Here is a 21744-nt window from a genome sequence, read left to right on the forward strand (position 1 = left end):
TCATTTTGTGCGATTTACACCATCAATCGTTGTTTATTAGAAGCCTGTACCTGACTACAATCCCTACATAATTACGTGGCATTTATTTTCTGCTCTAGCTGCTCTTTGATTTATACGATAATCTTTACTTTGCCACATGCAGATTTACAGATTTAAAGTGGTGGAAGCTTAAAGTAGTATAATCGTACTCAAAGTTGTTGAAAACTTGACTAAACTTTTTTAAAATTAAGTTGTTATTTTTAAGTTATTTAAGAACTAAAAGGAAGTTCGATTGTTTTTAATTTTTTGTTCACAGCATTGGACTGTAAAAGTGAAATAAATTATTTTTTTGAAGAACATACATAAAAATCCTTTTCAATATCCCATTTGAAAATATTTTGTCTAGATAGTTATTAAGAAACAGTTAAATACACCGATATGATTATAAAGAACTTCTACGTAAGCAATTCACATTATTTAAGCTACGTATTGTAGGATTCCAAATCATCGGATGAATAAAAATAGTTAAAAAAAGCCCCATATTAGCCTTTAAAATACTGCTTGATATTAATAACGTAATTGTAACAGAAAAATACCTCAGAATAAAAAAAGCTTGAAGATTTGCAAAAAATAAATTTTTCAGAAAATATCTTTGAGACTCGATAATGAATATATTTCACGACAGATAATTCCATCGCTTTGATTTCGCTTTTATTATCTACAAAGAAGCAGTGATTTCTCGCGAAAATTCAAAGGTTTTTCATCGCAAGCAATCTTATATTTTAGTCCAGCTACGAAATCTACAAAAGCTTTCAGGAAAACGTAATAGAAACGTTTCAAGGTGTCTTTGGAGTCCCACGTAACAGGTTAGCAGAAAAGCGAGGGGTTGCGAGCGGTGCGCTTCAACCACCCTCGCAAGCACACCCACACACACATGCGCATACACAACATGTGTCGCGCGCACTCCCCCCCCCCGCGGCTCTCGACTTCTCCCGCATCGAATTGTTTCGAAAGCCGCTGCTGCTACTCGGGTGATATGCTACCCTATGCGCTGGAAGTTGGCGAAACGAGACCCGGTGACGTAGATGAGCTTGACTCGAGAGCATATAGGACGCTTAATCCCCAAGGCAAGGTTGTTTCATCATATTATCCTCTAAGCATATGACCGAGGAACTTTTTAAGCTTTGCAATTTTGAATTTATGAATTATCGAAGTTGTAAAGTTAGATACTATTTCACTGGAGATTAGATCATTTCAATACAGATTTTGTTTTAATTATTTTACGATTAAAAAAATATCAAATTAATTATTATTAATGAGAATTCTTGCGAACATAAGAAATCATTTATTTATTATTCAAAACTGCCAATAAGAATCGACATTGAGTTTTGCGCGCCACTAAGCTCGAAGGGAACACCTATATACATCGTTCGCAAGCTTGCGCAGTCCTGCAAGCTCTGGAATTCCCCCTTCCCCCTGCGTTTCTCTTGGCGGCTAAAGCTCATCCACTCGTCGAGCCATTATGAAGCATATACATCTATAGTGCTCAGCAGAGCGTCGTACAGGTGAGACGCGGATATCCGGTTAGCGGAAGACGCGCGTGGGATAAGGAGCGGACTTAGCGATCCGGCTCGCAGAGCCCCCGAGCAAGCTTTTATATCCGTTATACGTACGTACGTATGTACGCCAACGAGCGCTCAGCCACCCCCGCAAGCTCGGCCTGCGAGCGGGAGGTAAAGAGCTTGCAGCTAGCGGATGGAAACCTGATCGCCGGCAGGTCTACCGAGCCGTTAGACCGAGGCTTTCGAGCCGTGTTATCGCGCGGCTTATCTTTTTGCACGATCGCTCGCTCTCGAGGCACGAGCAGCTCTAGTATAGCTTCGAGTGAGAGGACACCGCGGGCTGCTGCGCCTCGCGCGGAATCCGGTGGCTGTATATAGCAATTCCGTCTGCGGCGCTACGTGTAAGAGAAGAAATGCGCGCGCGCTCTTCGCAGCAGCTCGAAGACAGCTTTGACACCGGGCTTCTGAGTTCCTGATTGTCAAGGGTCGCTTCACCCTTTTTTACATAAAACTTGCCTTGTGCTTTTTTGCAGTTTTACTTATCGCTCTCTTCGTTGAGCTTGATGCGGCAGTGTATTGGAAGTTGAAAGTCGCAGTACACTATCCCACATAATTCGAAGCATTATAATAATTAATTTTTTTTTATCAATAAATTTTCGCATGATGCATTGTTAAGCAGAAAAATGATTACATTAATGTAGAAAATTCGAAATAAACGTAAACAAAGAGTAATGAATCGATAATTCGAATGAAGATTATATTTAAAGCTCAATGAGTAAGACGCGTCTAGTGGCGCGGGGCAGCAGCAGCAACAGCAGCACACAATTGCCGCAGCGGAGATAATATTTTTTTTCACTATCAGCCGAGAAAGTGCGGGAGCAGCGAAACATGATTCCGAGCTTCTCGCTCCCCGAGCGAGCTATCAGTAGCCGTAGAAGTCGTAGGAAGCGTATACAGCAGAAACGAGACTAGCTCGGTATATAGCTGCCTGGCAGATCTGGCGCTGCTGGGGCTCCCCCTTTATATACGTGGCTGGCCTAGGCTGCCGCTGACTTTATACAGCCACTATACTACTAGCCACTCCTAAGATCCTCATCCTTTCCTAAACTACTTTGTCACTTTCTCACCCGTAGACGACTAGTTCTACTCTATAAACGCAAAACGCCCGCCGCCAGTTGTATAGATACAACGAGCTGCGCACACCTACCCCGTGTAGTAGTGCTCCGCGACTACTACTCCACGTCTAGTCCGCGTCTAACCTTTGTACGGAGCGTCGCAGACGATATTCGCCCCGGTATACACTCGCGCTATTGTTTCTTCCGTTCTAGGTTGTAGTACGTATACATAGCTGCTACTGCGTGGCGCTTTTATGTAGCGCGCGCAAACGCACACAACGCACGTAAGACTCGATCAATGTCGGATAATTTGTAGGCCTACCTGACGTCTACCGTATCAGGAGAACAGCTCGGGCAAGAGCTCTCGCCGGCGGCCCGCCGTTTTATTGCTCGAGCCGAGAGAGCTGCCTATGTACACGTATATGCACACGAGCTCGCACACACACACACACAGACACCTGTATACGCGCGGGGTCTATATAGCCGAGCTTGCCTTTCTCTTTGCTAATGTATATGTGCGCGCCTGTATGTATATACCGAGCGCATGAAGCCAGAGTATATAGTTGGCTGCATAGGCAGGCACAGTTTGCGTGTGCACCTTTGCTATATTATGGATATAGCTTTTCGGCTTCGGTACTGCACGGCACGACTCTGAAATATTAGATACAGTGACGCGAACAAATGGAAATTATGTATAAAATAAAATAAAGTACATCAATATATGAAGGACATTTGAACTCACTGAATCATTATTTTATTTGGATTTTCTGAAAATCACAAATTACTAATATTACTACAGATCGGTGGTTGAAATTATTGGCGAACTTGACACTATCGGGTTTTTAATTCATCTGCATGAATAAGATATTAAGGGAATGAAGCACGTTTGGGATTAGTTTTAATGAGCGCAAGAAATATTATTATTTTTCTATGAAAATGATTCATTTTACAAAAAAAATCCGAATTTATACTTTTTTCATCTAAAAAATGATAAAAAATTGTATGGATTCTTTTTTAAATTTTTCACAATCTTCGTGTATGGTAATGAAAATGGCTCTTTTCAGAAAAAGGTAAATCGTAAGCTTTTTTTTAAATATTATTTAAAATCGCTACTTTTTATTTAACACAAAAATAAAAATGTTTATCTATACGGAGAAAGCACGCAAAATATGAATTTCAAACAACCCTTCTACAAAAATAAAAAGTTCAAAGCCATCTTCGTCATAATTCAAGGTATCTTTAGTTTTCCGATAAGTAAATTAATAATTGTTTAAAAAAAGTGTAGCAATAAAAAATTGTTAGAACTATTGACGAATCCAGAAGAGCCGCATCGGCTCCTTGAATCATAAGTGCATCTTGCGTGCGAGAGGCAGAATCGGGCCTCGCTCATCCTCTAGCGCTCCTCTCCCCACTCCACGGCTCTTCAGAGTCCGCGAGTACTCTCGGCACGAGACGAAATTCGTCTAAATATGCAAATCAGCCTCTTTGTTCGATACCTGCGGGCTTATTTTTGCCTCCCGGCTAGCATGAGTTGGACGTTGGTAGGCGCGAGCGGCGGGTATCCGGACCCTCGGGCGATACACATGCAGGCACATATAGCGGCGTACGATCGCGTATGTGTGTATATCCAGCGCAAAGAGTCTCCCTCGTGCAAGCGCGGTGATGCCGAACGATTAAAGGCTTTTCAGTAGGACCCCCTACGATCAGGAGACCAGGCGCTACGTTGCGCTTTAAACGCGGCGCGGTATACGGTATAGTACGTTCCTTTTGCCGCCGCCGTCGCCGCTCACGCACTTTCTCTCCCTTTTGGCTCTGTGTCCTGCCCGCACACACCCGCGCGCACGCAGAAAAGCGCTCTCTCCGCCACGTATAGCCAAAGTTCCACTCGGTCCAGGACTATGATACCCTGCTAGTTGTTTACGCACGAGTCTTTCGAAAAAAATGCCATTATTGTTTCGGGGAGTGAGGGAGACACGGAAAGAGAGTGAGAGAGAGAGAGAGAGAGAGAATGGAAGGAGAGACAAACAAAGATGCCGTTGCTGCGAGCGCTCGTATATAGAAGGACTCTGGGCAGGATTGACTGTGGGATGGGATCGAGTGACTCGTGCTATACACAGTTGAGCAGAGTGCGTGTATTGATTCGTTCGATTTAGGGATATGATGTTTATGAGCGTTGTTGTACATTTTTTTAGCGATTTACTTCGCAGATATAATTAAATAGATGCGATACGTTTTTAATAGATTTCGTGTATCAGCGGCAATTTAAATTTCATAAAAACGAGGTATATTATATTTATTGATAAATTGTTGTTCAATCAGACATAATTTTGAAAAAAATTAATAACCCAATCAAAACTCCAACTTCATGCTCTTACTATTTTCTTGACTTTAAAAAAACAAACAATCGACGTGAATAAAAATTTCTGGCAACGAGCAATATCTATTTTAATTCCCTAACAAAACACGATAAGACCAGTTAAAACGGATTTAGACAGATTTGTCGGGAGTCGTCCGATCAGGATTGCAGAACGCAAAGGAAATATCGCGCCACCGAGCAAACTTATCCCCCTGGATCTGCTTAGCGCATCTATGCTATATACGCGCTATTTCCTTCTATGCCCGTTCATTTTTCAGCCTATAAATTGTGCGTAAAGAGTGAAAAAAAATTCTTGACTGTTCACTAAGCTGTTTTCTTTGCATTTTTAATGAAATAACCGATACATTGATCGCATTTGCTTAATAAGTATTAAATTATAATAATGTTTGAATGGAAAAAAATGTTCTCTGAATATTTTTCACAAGTATTCGAATCCAAGTTTGTATCGATGAAACAATTTTCGTCCTTGATATTTATTTATATTTTTGATGATAATCTTCAACGGTTTAAGTAATATAAAGTTTAATTATGTTTAATTTTTCATACACTCGAAAATTAAGATGAATTAAAATGTATTTCTAAATAAATAATCAAGTAACTAACTAATTTTGCATGTCCTTATGTCATTTTAATTTACTTTAATAACAAAGTTGAGTTTAAACACAATAATATTTAGTGAATTAGAAATGTAGCAATCTAAATTTTATGTTTTTTTTATGGAAATGAGAGGTATAAACATTGTAAAATATACATAACAAAAAATTGAATAACTGTATAATTTAAATGTAGTTTGATAAAAAATTAATTAAACTTACTTTGCTATTAAAAATAACTTGACTGCTTCGATCTATAAAATTGATAAGAAAAAATATTTAATGAACGTCGAATTAAAAAGCGCCAACTCTTACAGGATAGTGGGCGGCTTTATCGCGTTCGTCATTAACCGAGAGCTTTCAGCGCTGCGCTCAGCGCTCAGCCAGGCGCTCGTCCAAGGATAACCCCTGCTGGCTCCTGCTCGCTCTGCACTCCTGCTCTAACGACACGTGTATATCCCTTCTAAATCGCCGTAGGCTGAAAAGATGCATAGCTCTGCGTGCTCTCTCTCTGCGTTTATATACACAGCACATCGCTCGCTCTTTTAATGCTTGGACTCTCGCGCATACGTATAACGCGAAAGTACATAAGAGTACTTTAATATTTTTCGCGCCGGGCACACGATGCACACGTGTGCAGAGCTATTCGCAGTCGTCGTCGTCGTGTCCTGCCAGCCTCTCTTATGGGGGAGAAATGTGGGTAAGGCTAAATCCGTGACCTCTTCTTCCCAGGAAAACAGCACGCGAACGAAAGGAGGGAAGAACCTGTGCGTGTAAGTGTGTTTGTGTGTGTGTGTGTGTGCATGTGTGTGTACGGTGTGTCAGAGGGAGAGACTTCGCGACGATTCGATGGGGCTATTTTACGGGGAACGTCCGTCCGGCTATTATTTTACAATTTTAGTCTAGTGCTCTCTTGATTGTATTTGTTTTTCACTTGACTCATATGAGTGACTTTACTTCTCTTGGAGGTGAACTTACTTATGAATATTTTTATGGGGTTTCTTAATTTTTGGCATAATTATCAAAATTACGGATTTTTAATTATTTGAAAAACAGTTGTTCTTGTAGAAAGTATCTGGACAAAATTTTTCAGTTATGATTAAAAATTTCCTATTAGAATAATCAATGATGATGATTCAACTAATTTTTATATTTTTATTGTAATGAGATTTTTAAAAATTATAAAAATATAATGTTGTCAAGGCTACTTGAGCATACAACAATCTTTGTCAACAATTAAAGATTTTCTTTTTGAGAATTGAAAAAGAAAGCTTTTTTACTTAGCTTTTTTATTTTTGTCTTGGCCTAAAAATCTAGATTACAATTGTCCGTGTATTTGCGTAAACTTCAAGAAGATAAAGGTTGTAATAATTTTGAAGGATTAAACGTTATTTTTAGATGATCTAAAAATTCTAAAGGAGTTGGCATATTAAAATCAACGAAGATTTTAAAAAACGTGACAATTTTTCTAGATTCTAATAAACGACAGTTTTTATCATTTTAAACACTGATTCAAAGTCATCAATATCCAATGATTGTTTATCCAAATATTAGACAATTCTCAAATTATTCAACTATTACGAAGTAAATAACTTTGCTAGACGCCTGTCAAGGATCATCACTCATCAGCGTCGGCAAAAAAGTCGTCATCGTCATTGACGTCGAAAAATCATTGGCGTCGAAAAATGACTGCGCGCACGAAAAGTCGAAAACATTTTAGCCGAAAGTCAGCGAAATTTCTAAAGCGTAGGCGGATCGGAACTATTTCACAAAATAAATTCCTAGCCCCCCCTACAGCTATCCGGGACTGCAGTATATATTTCACTTCCATTCGTGCTCTGCGCGCCTGGTAAGCGAGTCCCCCTAAACACCGCCGAAATTTCGGGATCGAGGTCATCGCACTTGCACACGGGAGTATGAGAGAGCGGCACGGACCGCGGCCCGCTCCATCACGCACGCATACGTGTTCCGTTTTCGCACACTCGTGCACACATACACATACACACACACGCGCGCACACACATACTCGTCCACCTTATTTTCTGTCCTTTTTGTGTGTCGCAACAGGTCTCGAGATGAGCGAGTATATACGCGCTATATACATGGCGATATATACGATCGTCGCACACATACATACACACTCGTACCTACACAATGCTGGAATTTCACGCTACTAGCTCGATTGTGTATTGTCTCTGACTGGCTGGCTACGTGTGTGTATGTTTGTGTTGGAGTTGGTGTATAAGAGCGTGACTGTGCGCGCTCGCGCGAGTGTGCGTGTCGGTGAGAGAGAGAATATAGCGCACGGCAGGTTATACTTGCCTGCTCGATCAAGGATTCGGTTATCCTTAAGAGGCAAGATTACGAGCGCGGAAGGAGAATCAAGGAGCGATTGAAATCTCTATCGTGATATATCTCAGCTCCTTTTTTCTACGCTAGAATCGTCGAATTTTTTTCCACTTTTTTTCTTCTGTTTTTTTTTTATTTATCGTCGACAGACGAATCGACAAATACTAATATTTTTAGTCAGCAACAAAAGATGACGAACAAAAAGTTATAATGTAGCGCGTGACTCGGAGAGAAAGACAGAGCAATCTCAAAGTCAAATATTGGTAATCGCTCGCGCGCGCGTGTTTTTAATCGCGTACGAGTCGCGCCACGGCGGAGAGGAAAAAGAGACGCGCCGAATTCAAAAAAAGCCAATGTCTTATTTACCGAGCGCGAGCGGGAGGGATCCATTTGGACCCGCGCGTGGATTCCCCGCGTCTTAATCCTAATGCCTACGTAAGTGTAAGCTCACCGCGTGCATGTATGCGTGTATATTATATACGCTGCATGATGCATCGCGTTGATGCACGTAAGCGTGCAGCGCGTCCTTAATACCTCGAGAGGGATCAGCGCGGAATATCGTCTGTCTTCGGCTCCGTGGCGCGTCAGATGCGCGCAATTTAAGAAAAATCAACGAATCATCGAATGATATATAGGCGCAGAAATCGTGAAAAATTTTGTAATCTAATCTACGATTAGAGATTCGAATCTCGTTTAATTATGTAAAACTTAAACAGGTGCACTCGAACGCATGCATACGTTATGCGCATATAATAAAAAAAAACCTATGCTGCACAAATCCGTAATCGCCGCGTACGCGTCCAAACGAGGGATCGTTTGGGTAAAAATTGCCATTAGTGCATGAGAAAAGGCGATATACTACTGCTACTACTACTCTATACTCACACACATATAAAGAGAGAGAGAAAGACTCATCCTTTGATCCGGGATTTATTTAACTATGTCTAGGCTAGCGGCTTATCCTCTCTCTCTCTCTCTCTCTCTCTCTCTCTCTCTCTCTCTCTCTCTCTCTCGTCTATGTATGAATGTGCTTATACGAGTGGCGCGGGGCGGGGGTACGAAGGATTTCGTGGCTCTCTTTATGTATAGGGCTGTATTGATTTTTAGCTCGAGGATTAGTGCAACCCCTCACTCTCGCGTGTGCGTACTTCTCTCTTTCACTCGTACGTATATAGTCGTGCGTTTTTTATCTCATAGGCCGCCACATGCGAGGCTCTATATAACACTCGCAAACCAGCAGCAACGACTCGACATACGTGGATATAATATAAGTTGGAAATATACGACTAATTGAAGGAACGACGATTCATGCGTCTGCTTTTCTTCTTCATCCACCTTTTGCTGCTCTTAATCGACATGTTTGGCTCTTTCTCTCTTTCTCCGCTCGGGATTTATCTCCTCTCTTTTCTACTGCTGCTGCTGCTGCTGCTGCTGCTGCTATGCTAATCGTTGAGCTGGAGCGGCGTATTAATAAATCGAGCGGTGTCAAAGATCAACGAACTTGCGTTAGTTGGCGATGCTCGAAAATCAATCGGCTCTACTACTACTGAAACTCCACAATGTGTCATTGGGCAAAAATATACAAGGCGGCAAGGGAGGATAAGGCGCGCATGTTACATTGTTACGGCAGCGGATCATGAACTGCTGCTGCTGCTGCTTATCGCGACGCTTAATATACACACATAAAGCGGCGCGAGGGTCATTGCCTCGGGTGCCGCGCGATCACGGGTAACGCATAATCTTCGACTCTCTCGCGGCGATTCGATTGTCAGCTGCGCGCGAAAAATCGCCGCCACAATCCTCGCTGTGTGCGTGGATTCGAATTTAGCCGCGGGTAGTGAAAAAATTCGCGAGATCGTCGAGTTTAGTTTACGAGCTCGCGGCGTTTATATACATATATAAATTTAATATAATACAAATATATACCTGTATATACGTGTAAAGGGTACACGCATCAATCGTGCGCGTGTGTGTGCGCGGTATATATAAATATGTAATCCAAAAGCCAAGCTTACCTTTTCGCTCAGGCGCGCGCCAGCCAGCCCGCCACGCCGCGCATAATCTGCAATCCGACTGTAATAACGTAGCGCTTTCCAACGCGCTGCACACGTAATATGTGCAGCACGGACACTCGCAGCAGCAGCATCGGAGCCGCGTTATATGCGGATTAATCCCGTACTGCGATTTTAATTCCGTTTTATTCTTCTTTTATTTTTTTTCTTTATGCGTGTATTCTATATATCTGTATAGGTGTACGTGCGTATTTCGTTAATCCATGCCTGCAGTAGAGCCGCGCCGCGCGGATGCTGTTGCGTTATGTAGTACGTAGTGGTGGTAGTAGTAGCCTCGCCGAACATAAATCAATGTAGCGCTCGATAACTATTGAACTTGCCCGTTGTGTACAGCAGATTTATCACTAAACTGTGTGCTGCTGCCTGTCTGCAGTCGAGATAATGCGCGTACACTTTGTCGCGGATTTTTGGCCTCTAGCGGAGATCATCGGCAAAAATCCATCTGCGCGTCTTGCGCGTGGGTCATCTTCGGAGAAATTACGCTCACACGCACGCACACCTGTTTTCGTATTCTCGTCCCTCTCTCGTCGACGTGCATAATTACCCATCGCACGAGCTACCGATGCGCATTATATATTACGAAAAAAACGAGTTACAACAACAACAAAAAAACTGCCGTCCGATGATGCTCGCGCTCGTGTGCACACCGACGTGCACATAGCCTCGCTGATATATCATTTTGTGCTGCTGCTGTGCTCTCCGGAACGAAAATTACGTCAATGCGCCCTCAGCTATATATGCTACCGCTGCTGCTGGCGTTGTGCTGTCAAAAATCGCCGCATCGCGTGCGTAGGATTATGAGCGAATCCATGATTACACCTCTATACTGCAGCAGCAGCAGTATCAATGATGCTGTGTTGTGTGTGCGCTTGCAGACATCATGAGCCTGCCTCTATACACACCTTTCTCTCTCTCTCTCTCTCTCTCTCTCTCTCTCTCTCTCTCTTTATGTATACATATACATGTGTGTAAATCGTATTAGGGATTATTGTGTGCGATCAAAAATATCCCCGAAGGAGATAATCCTTCCTCTCTCTCTCTCTCTCTCTGCTGCTGCTGCTGCAGAGCTCCATGCGTGCGTGGCATTAATTCTCCGACTGCACACACACATACAGACATACAGACACACGTACGAATCTTTGTATTATAACGTCTATCTCTCTCGTTTGAGCTTTTAATGCGTATGCACGTGTACGCGAGTGGCAAAAGGATTTAAAGGTATAAAAAAATAAAGGAAATAATCCGAAATCTCGTGGATTTCCACGTTGCATCGATCCATACGCCCGTAGCACTACTACTATGCGTACGTGCGAATTTATTTTTTCTCTTTCTCTCGTTTTATATCCTTTTTTCCATTCGATGTTTGCATAAATATTTAATATGGGTTAATCTCGAGCACTGCGAATGTGCACCCGGAATATTACTCAAAAATTTTACACGCATTCGAAATAATACGTAATAATTTCGCCTGTTCCTACGTCACCAGGCGTTGACGAATTCGAGCTGGGGCAGAGCGACGAATCGTAAATATTGAATGTTTCGAACATCCAAAAAGATAATGTCGATTGTGACGTAGTTACTGTTTTCGATGCGTATCGCGTGCGACGATGAAAACGAGAGAAGGAATTTGCGATGGAAAAGCTCAGCTCTTGCCCGAACAATTGCCCGAAGTTTTGCGCATTCATCAACCGAGTAAATAAAGTAATATTCATGATATAAAACCTCTGCAAGTTTCCTCAGCTTCATCGAACACAAAAGATGCGCGCAGAGAAAAGTTACAAGTCTTCTCTTTATCTTTTTCTCTCGCTTTCTCTCTCTTGTGCACGGATTATTTAACGTAAGGGCCGATATTTAGCATCTCTCTGTCTCTCTCTGTCTCTCGATGGTCATTGTCTGTGCAAAACGTCGATCCCTCTAATACTCTTAAACGAAAATTTTCGTGCAGCAGCACCCACGGTAGCGATTCCTTATAATGCACGCATTAATATGTACGGTATCAAAGAAGCGCCAAGATCTATTTTTAATAGGATTTGTTAAATGATCATTTGGTATAGAGCAAGAGAGCCTCAAGATGGAACTTTCCTTAGCAGGCAGGCAGGCAGAGGCGCTTGTTTTATGCCTGCGAACTTGCCATTGTGTCCTCTATGCGGTCAGAGACGAAACAATGATATGATAATGATGATAATAATCGTTTTCACGGACGCAACGCTGCTTTCGCGCGTACGGTATATATCTTTCCTCGAGTTTTGTTAGCAGCAACAGCAGGGGAAGATAAAAATGGCTGCTTTTGTGGAAGTTGAAGCGATTACGCGTGCCCCCGCGAGCGAGCCAGCCGTGTTGTTTTAAGCTTTTGTTGGCAAGTTTTACGAGTTATATCGCCGCGCGGTCGCGTAGTAGGTCTATATAATGCCAAAAAAGCTGCGAGCGTGTGACGCGCAAATTCGTTACAGATATCTAATGGCACTGCTAAGTTAGCTGGCATAATGCTTTGCAGTGCAAAATAAGACAATCCGGAGCGAATACATAATGTGTAATCCGGCGGACGTTGGCTATAGGCAGCTACGTATGTAAAGCGACTCGGACGTCTTAAGGCTGATCTTGTTAGACGACTCACCGTTAGCCTCACTCGACTGACCCTCGCATCGTGCTCATATCGCGTAGACACCGATTCGCGCTCTCTATACCTTCTTTTTTTTTCAATTCTCAACTCCGATGCCTCCAAGTACAGAGTTCGATTGTTTAGAATCGAGAAAAGCATCGTTTTCACCGCGAGGAGTGAATGCAAAAAAAAAGTACGACAGTTGTACTAAGTGAAAAAAAATCTCAGCTGCGCGTATATAACAGCATTAGGTGCGCGAGCTATGCCAGAGAAAGAAAGTCTTATCTTCCCTTCTTTTTTTCTCTCTCGCTCACTCTCTGTCGAAAGATATCGCGCACTCTCGTGTCACGGCTTTTAATGTCTTTTCTCGCGCGCGCGCGAACCAAGTCTTCAGTACGCTGCGGTTTTGATTAACAAACACTGTACACAACTCCTACGAGCGAGTAGTAGTCTTCGAATGCAAATACCCGTGAGCTTGGGTCTGTAGAAGAAGACGACGAAGAAAGAAAGAGAGAGAGAGAGAAAAAGAAAAAGAAACCAGGGGAGTGAGAAAAATAACAAGGGTGATAAGCAGCTGTCTAACACGATGAAAAAGAATTCGAGAGGGAGTGTAATAATATACGCGGTGGAGAGCATCGATTCACTCGATAGAACAGAGGAAATTAATGAAGTTTTGATGATTCGATTGAAAAATAAAGTAGCAGAAACATTTGAATCGCTTAGCAGTTGTAGCAGAGGCAGTCACCGTCGTCGACGTTCGTCATATTCGCGTTAATCTCCCGCATTATATTCACCGAGTTTATACAATTATGAGGCATTATCGTTATCGTTTTAATTACTCGTGATCTCGCGCGCATTTATGTATACGATACGTATTGTACGTTACGCACATGTAAGCACATGTTGCAGCGCAAAGTTAATAAACTTTGCCGAGCGATTTCGCATTTCTCTCGCCGATATCCTCTTCGCTGCAGTTCGAGTTCACTTGCGTACATTTCATAAAAAAAAAGAAAATTAAAAAATGTTAGCCAACGAAATATACGTATATAGTCAAGCTCTCGCGTGCATATACAATGTACAAAGGGGTGCGAGTATAAGTGGTGGCAGCGGTAGCGGTGGTGGTTTTGGGCATTCCTCGAGGCTGTGCATCGTCTGACGCGATTTCACGCTGGATTTGCCTAAGATCTTGGAAACTAAGGAGAACTAGAGTGAGCTTCTTGCGGCTGTCGCTGCTCTCTCTCTCTCTCTCTCTCTCTCTCTCTCTCTCTCTCTCTCTAAGATTATGCGTCTTGGACCCTCTACCCTTCGCTCCGCCAGGCCGAATAATGGAAGAATAATTACGAAACGAGTCCCTCTGCTAGCCCCCACCCCTTATATAACTCTACCCCTGGCTTTAATACCCAACGCCTTTTCGTTTAGGAAAAAAACTGCTTATTTTTATTTATTTTCTTCGCAAACGTATAATAATCGGTATATAATACGAGCACAGTTGGATAAAGAGAGAAGCCACGAGTAATCCAGAGATCGCACTATTTTGCGAGAAGAAAACCGGATAAACCGCAGAAATGTAGAGACGTTATATATCCTCTCTTTGGTGCATGGCGCGTCGAGGGACGCGCGTGTGGCTGACGTTGCCCGAGAAAAGGCACACACGTAAATCGGTCGCTGCTTATACGAGTCGAGCTTGCGGCCTACATGCGGCTCTCTCAGCCAGTATAGCATACACGTCCTGCAGCAGTGAGGCGCGCGCGCGTTAAAACTCGTATATGGAGATAAGCGCGTACTCATCCCCGCAAGAATATGACGTGGTAATCCCTGTACGACTGCGCGAGCGCATATACATATACGTAGGGGGTTATATACGTGCGGCCTCGCCTCAACGTGCGCTGCTATACACTGTATACAGAGAGAGAGAGAGAAGCAGTCAGATGGGGATTCCCTCGGTATCTTCTCTCTTACTCTATATGTATATGGGCATTAATCCGCGAGTGACCCCTTACCCGTGCGCTCGCTGCCTTAAGAATATGTACACGTGAGTTATCCTCTGAGACGACGTTCTTTTTCTCTCTCTCTTCTTTCTTTTTCATTTCTTTCGCTAAAGTATAATCGCTTTGGGATGTTCGCTTTGCGGTCAGTTGGATTCTGATGCACGATGACGACGAAGGAAGAGGAGAGGAAAAAGAAATTGATCGTTGCGCGCTACGCTGAACATTGGTAATTTGTATTATAACATTCGCGTTTGCAGTTGTATATTATACGTATCTGCTCCTCGTAGTCGTTGCCTTGGATATATTATACAGTTCTTACGTGTACGCGTGTATACGTCACCCTTTATATACACGCGAAATCATTCTCTCTCGCTCTGTCGGTGCCTGCGCGCGGAGCTAACGCATATACGCGCGCATTATAAAGCTCGACAATTTTCTTCGACTCGCAGCTACCTACTACCTACCCCCCTTCACCCCCTGGAGATACCCCCGCGCAGCTAAATTAAGCTGCTTAGCTTCGCGAAGAGAGAGAGAGAAAATTTACGTGAAGCTGCAGCCGAAGCAGCAACACATACAGTTTGCTCAAGTAATTTTAATCTGTACGCGCGCGAGTATATAAGATCGTGACGAGCTCGCGCGCGCGCGTATGTGCTTGTGCGCAAACCGGGCGCAAAAGCTCTAACTCGGTTGGCAGCTACTGCTACACATCGACGCGACTTCTAGCTCCTATACTCTGAACTCTTCGTCGAAGCTTACCGCTCGCTCGCGAGCTTTCTAAGCGTCTTACCTATAAGGTGGCGTGTATAAGGAAGAAGACGCGAACTTGCGCTCATGGGGGCTCGAGAGAAACTCGCGCCGATGATTACACCTCTCGCAGCTGCAGCTGCTGTAGTGTGTGCTGCTGTGTAGCGAGGCATTTTTTCTTACCCAGGAGAGCCAAGACGCGTGAAATTCGTTATAAGAGGCTGCTGCTGCTGCTGCTGCTGCGTGGATCGACGGGAAAATTTAATTACGCAATCGTAATCCCTGCCCTCGAACATCAGCGACTCGATACACGAAGAGATATACTTTACTCGATCTCTCGAGCCTCACGTGTGTGTGTGTATAAAATAGCCTAACTCGTGTGCGGCTAGAGCCAGAGAATAAGCTCATCATTAGTTAAAAAAAAAGTAGAAAGGCTCTCTCTCGAGCTGCTCGCGCGGCTATACGGGGATTTGGAAGGTTTCGTCGCGTGGCCGGTGATCTCGTAAAGCTCCGCCGAAGGTTATCTAATTACGTCTTATCTGCCCTGGCCTATGCCTGTGCGCCTCTCTCTCTCTCTACTTCTCTCTGTGCCTAGGCTAAAGCTTAAATCGCACGCGAAGCTAAAGCGGCACGCGAACGTCTTAGCCTTTCTCGCGCGCGCGTCCGTGTACAGCTAATACGTATGCATATCAGCTGCTGCTACTGTTCCAGTATATGTCACGATGTATACTTCGCACGTGCAAACATGCGATGTGCGTCGACGACGTAGACGACCTTTTTTTGCGTGCAACAATTGACTCGCTCGCACGAGTTTGATCAAGGAAAAAAGTAATAATTCGTTCGAGAGATAATAACGTGAACTCCAGGGCGCGCGCGATAAGCAAAAGTCGAGCTCGCGAGCGGCAAAAGAGTTGAAAATACACACGCACACACGCGAACGCGCGTAATAATAATACGAGGAGCTCATGGATAGCGGCACGCGGCTATCGTCCTACATCCGCCGGATCAGCCTCTCGGGCAGCGGCAACGTTGTTGTTGATAAGTAGCAATATTAAAACTTTTTTTACCCGCATCACCCACAATTTCCTGCCTCGTGGGAGGAGAGAATCGTCGAAAAATTTCCCAGCGTTAGCCACGTATAGCACTACTCGAGAGTCGGTCAGTATCATCAAACTCGTATAATGTAGGCAGCTAGGGCAGTTACCGAGCGTGATCGTAGCACAACGAGGGATGGATCGACTGGTAGCGTTTAGCGCTGCCCGAGAACGGCTTCGAGAAAACGCGATTAGATTCTATTTGCCTCGAGACGCTCAGCCGAACGCGCGTCGCGCAAACTTCTTAGATTACAATGAGCGAAGAGAGAAACCTTAGTCAACCTAAATCCCTTTCGCCTATATTCTCGTCCTTCTCGCTTAGCTCTCGCTCTTATATCTGTATACATATTATATATGTTATATATATGCTGCAAACAAAAGTCTTAGCCGCTCCAAGCTTTAGCGCGCTTAACGCGTACAAGAGCAAGACAGCTCTCGGCGAGAGAAAAAAATTAATTAACGAAAGTTCGCGGAACGTATAATATATAAAAGTTGCCCGTGCGCGCACTGCTTTATCACAGTCGCGCTGTGAGGCTGCTGTTCGCTGAATAAAGCTCTCTCTCTCTCTCTCTCACTCTCTGATCGTACGTTCGGGCCGCTTCCCGTCGAGCACCAGCGAGAGAGAGAGCTAGAGAGATAGATAACGGAAATGCGATATACCGACTTCTGACACTCAGAAATGAGAAATGTCTTTTTGCCAGCCAGAAGCGGATGCTCAGCGAGAGAGAGAGAGAGTGAGAGAATGGCGAACCGAAGATGAAAGATTAAAGATTCGGTGGGCGAGAAGTAGAGAAAGAGAGAGTTCGAGTAGGAAAAAATGAAGAAAATAAATGACGATAATCGAAGGAACAACCCTAAGAGAGTGAGAGTTGGCTCATTGTAACGCCAGAGCGAAGAGAATTTTTCCGTCTTACCAACTTGGCTCGAGGGTTGCAAAAAATCTACATTAATACACGAGAGTTCGAGCTCGACGATTTTCTTGCGCCAGCACCCGGTGTGTATCCGATCTGCAAGCTCGAGTTCTCTCTCTCTCTCTCCCTATAAAATATATATAAGCGCTCACCTTAGGAGCCTTAGCTCCTCGAACGAGCGAGAGACGAGGCCGTGCTCGCACATCGTCTTGGGCCGAGCTCGAGCGCCACAGCTAGCCTCTAATAACCATCGTATATAAGTCTCCGGCAGGACCAGTGACTTAAGACAGCGCAGGGTCAATATAATAATAATAACAACAACAACAACAGCAGCGCCGTAGCTCAGGCATCAATATACATAGCTATAACAAAGCAGGATTTCACCTTGACCAAAGGGTGCATAAACGCCCGGGCTCCCGAGCCTGTGCGAAAGAGAGAGAGAGAGAGAGAGCTAGGTGCAAAAGGGCTTGGTGCTTTGCGTTATTACGTATTAATGCTTTAAACTTGCCTATCTAATACTACCTTGACCACTGCCCAGAGAGAGAGAGAGAGAGAAAGTCTAATCCCCGACGACGTACTATAGTTTTCATTAGTGCGAAGAAGCAGAGGCTAGGCATACGTATAGCTATATGAGAAAGCTTTAAACTAGCGTATAGCGGAGCTTTTGCATTGGCAATTTAATCTCGCCGAATAGGCTGCTGTGCGGACCTTTTGTAATTTATATATGTATGTATATGGGAAGAGCTGATATGCCACTAGTATTTATATGATACCCCACTACTACTCGCATGACGCGCGGCCTATACACACGCATGTAATGTATTGTATTCAACGAGACGCGCAGAGACAAGGATTCAGCTGTACATGCGATTAAATCGTTTTTCAATTTATCATCGCTCCCATCACGCGTATATGGTCAGAGTTATCGATGGTTTTTAATTTTGATTTTTCCATTAAAAATCGCAACGCTAGCGGTATAAATATAATCGAGTTTTCGACGTTTTAAACGCGCGCCTCATCTGGCCTCATTGTCGTCGTCGTCGTCGTCATCGTCGTCGGGGGGTTGCTGCGAGCGAGGATTAAACGACGTGTGTAAGAGGCCGCAGCAGCTCACTACTCCTAGCGCAAACGAGAGAGAGACTTAAGTCGAGCAGGGTTAAGCGAGGATCGGCGTCGACTTTTCATTGTGCGCCGCAGCAGCTAGTGTACAGTACACAGCGTGTACCCTCGCGCTTTCGGTCCTATTGTCTTGACGCTGGGATATCGCGCGCGCGCGGCGGCGGAGAAGCTCCAGAGAGAGAGAGAGAAGAAGAAGAAGAAGAGATAGATCTGCATATGCTTAACCAGCCCTCACTCTCTAGTCGCTCACTATATACCGGGCCTTTCTATTCGGGGGCGAGAGAGATTACAAGCCGTGAGCAGCAGAGAGCGATCGTAATACTTCAAAACTCCTATTATATATCCGACGAACGAACGAATGAATGCCGAGCCTGTACGTCTGCGCGCTTTTGATTTCCCGATAAATCGATGCTACATATATACCGTATTCATCTTTTAATTCCTCGCCTTTTTTTCTTACATCGTTTTTCAGCCAAGAGTCTTCCAGTGCACTGCGTCGTCGAGGTCATTCACAGTCTGGCCGAGACGCGCGCAGGACAAGCAGTCGGCGGTGGAGGTCATCCTCATCGCGACAGCTGGCGCCGACCCCACATCGAGACCGACACCTACGTCTTCATCCCGGCCAACATGCCGTTTCAGGATCTCGTCGGCGAGGTTCTGGTGCGCCTCAACTACTCGAGCGATCTCATACTCAGCGCCAGGGGCAGCATAGTAATACGCAACTGGAAGCCGCTGGCCACGGATCGCGTGGCGGACGGGCCGCTGCTCACAGTCGGCGACATCCTCGCGGAGCTCATCAATCTGGCCACGCTGCGCATTCAGATATTTCGCGCGAGGCCCAGCCCGGCCTCGGAGATACGCGACAAGCTGCTGAGATTGCTGCTGCTGCGCAGCCACGCGGTCCTGCTGGCCGCCGGTTGCCCGCTCGACGAGGTAAGCCCTTTCTCGAAAATTCTTAACGAACTTCTTCATCTTCTCGCTCGTATCTCGAGAGCAGAGATTATAAGCCCCGAAAATTTATCAATCATGTCTCGCACGCGCGCGGGAAAATCGCAACTGAAAACTGTCTCGGGGCCATTATGAAGCATAGTAGGCGCACTGTACGCCGAGTCGTCAATCAAAAGCCCAACCATCTGTCTCGTCGCGCTCGCGTACTAGTCGCTAGCATACATATACTTTATAAAACTAGAATCGACTGTGTGCCTATGTATATCAGCAAAACGAGAGAGAGATGGAAAGGGTGTAGGAGAGGGAAAGAGAGAGAACATCGTGATAGGATTACCCTTTACTCAAGCCGAATTTCGCATCAGCCTTCTACGGGAAAAGCTTTCCCTCCTACCGTTCCCTTTCAAGCTTCTCTCCGCTCTCTCTCTCTTCTGTACCATATATACAGACACCAGGCATTATCTAAGTGCACTAGCTACTCTCTTACTCTCTCTCTCTCCTACTCCTTTGAAGACGGAGATCTCTTCCAAGTCGAACTTTAATGCCTTCGACTCACTGTCTTGTACGGCAAGCTCGCGCGCGGCTGGTCTATGATTACCAATTTTCCGAGGCGCGTGTCTAGCCCTTTTGGCCCCACCGACTTTAAGTGGCCGCTAACATGACTGCCGACGCTGTTCAAGCTACTGTGCTGCCGCTGCTCGCAGCTACTTAGTTTTCATCACATGTATATTGATACGCCTTAAGACATGGAGATTTCGACGCGCACGCAGCAGCAGCACAGCGATCGCTCCAAAATGCTCGGGGCTGACATATCGTAAATTCTAAAGCGCGAGAGATAAGCGGTAACCGCTGCTGTCTTTTTTTCCTTTTTAGTCTCAGCCGGTGCACAATTAATTACGCGCGCTGCTACAGTTGCAAATCTTGCTACGAGGTGTTTGACTGATTAGAGAGTCAGCGAGCAGCGAAATAGCACACGAATAATCGCGGGTATTTTTCCAGAAGGAGAGCTATAATATAAAAAGCGCGGGAGCCAGAGATATTTGCCTGCTGCTGCTGCTGCTGAGCGTGTAATTGACGAGATAATAACGAGCAAAAGTGAGAGATTGATTTACAGTGATAATCAGGCTGCTTCTTCTTCGTCTTCTTCTGCGTTCGCCACGCAAAACCCACTTTGTAAATCAAAAAGTGCGTGAGCGCGATAAGCCTCGAGCGCCCTACATGAGCGCAGCAGCCGCAGCGTATTTGTTCGACGCGCCCGTGTACGGCTCCGTCGTAAAAGTTTCGAGCTCGGAGGAATCATGATGATGCTCCTCTTAGCAGCAGCAGCAGGTGATAGCTAGCTGCCAGCTAGCTCGTCGTCGTCTTGTGCGCGCGGATTAAGCTCGTTGACGCCGCTGCGATGCCCGCCCGTGTCTGTTTATTCTTATAAATCAAAAAAGCTCACTGCGCTGCGCACACGTTGCAGCCGCGAGATAAGAAAACTCGTCGCACACATAATGTCGAGAGAGAGAGAGAGAGAGGGCCTCGGTGGATTTTTCCCGCGTAATCTCATCTTACGTGTAGCGTGTATAGCATAGCGTGACGTTATAAACGCTTTATTTCACCTTATTATTTTTTTTTCTTCTTTTCACGCGTGTCTCTCATAGGCGACTCTATCGTCTCTGTGCCGGGGTGGCAACGACATCAGCGAGGAGACTCAGCGAGCCTTCGAGTCCTGGCTACAGCAGCAGCACCTCGGCCTCATACCGAACTCGCTGCTCCAGCCCCCGACCACGAACCACCACCATCATCACCCGGGCCTCAATCATCACCGAGCTCAGTCGCCCCAGGGCAGTTCCAGCGTGGCCGAGGTCGTCTCGTCGGCTAGCGGCGGACCAACGGCGGGCAACAATTCCGCAGCCGGCGTCGTTTCTCTGCCCCCTCACCACCCGGCCCATCCCCACCACCACCATCACCACGCGGGACTGCTGCCGTTCTCGCACAAGTCCCGAATGCGCACGAGCTTCGACCCGGAGCTCGAGCTGCCCCGACTGCAGCGCTGGTTCGGCGAGAATCAGCACCCGTCGCGTCAGCAGATACAGCACTACGTCAATGAGTTAAACGCGCTAGAGTCGAGGCGCGATCGCAAGCCACTGCACGTCAACAACGTCGTCTACTGGTTCAAGAATGCCCGTGCTGCTCAAAAGAGGGCGGAGAATCGGGGCGTTAATGGATACAGTCCACCGGGCATGAGTCCAAGGAATGCGAGCAACGTCAGCGAGGACTGCAGCGACGAGGAGGAAGATTCCAGACTTCAG

General features: G+C 45.2%; 1 protein-coding gene across 1 annotated transcript in view; it reads left to right on the forward strand.

Moving 5' to 3' along the window:
• LOC106654643 overlaps window positions 1-21744 on the forward strand; it is a 42420-nt gene that overhangs the window by 15767 nt on the left and 4909 nt on the right. The window contains exons 3-4 of the mRNA XM_023458524.1: window positions 18975-19435; window positions 21094-21744. Coding sequence (XP_023314292.1) covers window positions 18975-19435; window positions 21094-21744 — 1112 coding nt within the window. The remainder of the gene's footprint in view (window positions 1-18974; window positions 19436-21093) is intronic.

The sequence above is a fragment of the Trichogramma pretiosum genome, unplaced genomic scaffold (genome assembly GCF_000599845.2).
Source record: "Trichogramma pretiosum strain Unisexual culture from Peru unplaced genomic scaffold, Tpre_2.0 scaffold46, whole genome shotgun sequence".
In the NCBI taxonomy this organism is placed as follows: domain Eukaryota; kingdom Metazoa; phylum Arthropoda; class Insecta; order Hymenoptera; family Trichogrammatidae; genus Trichogramma; species Trichogramma pretiosum.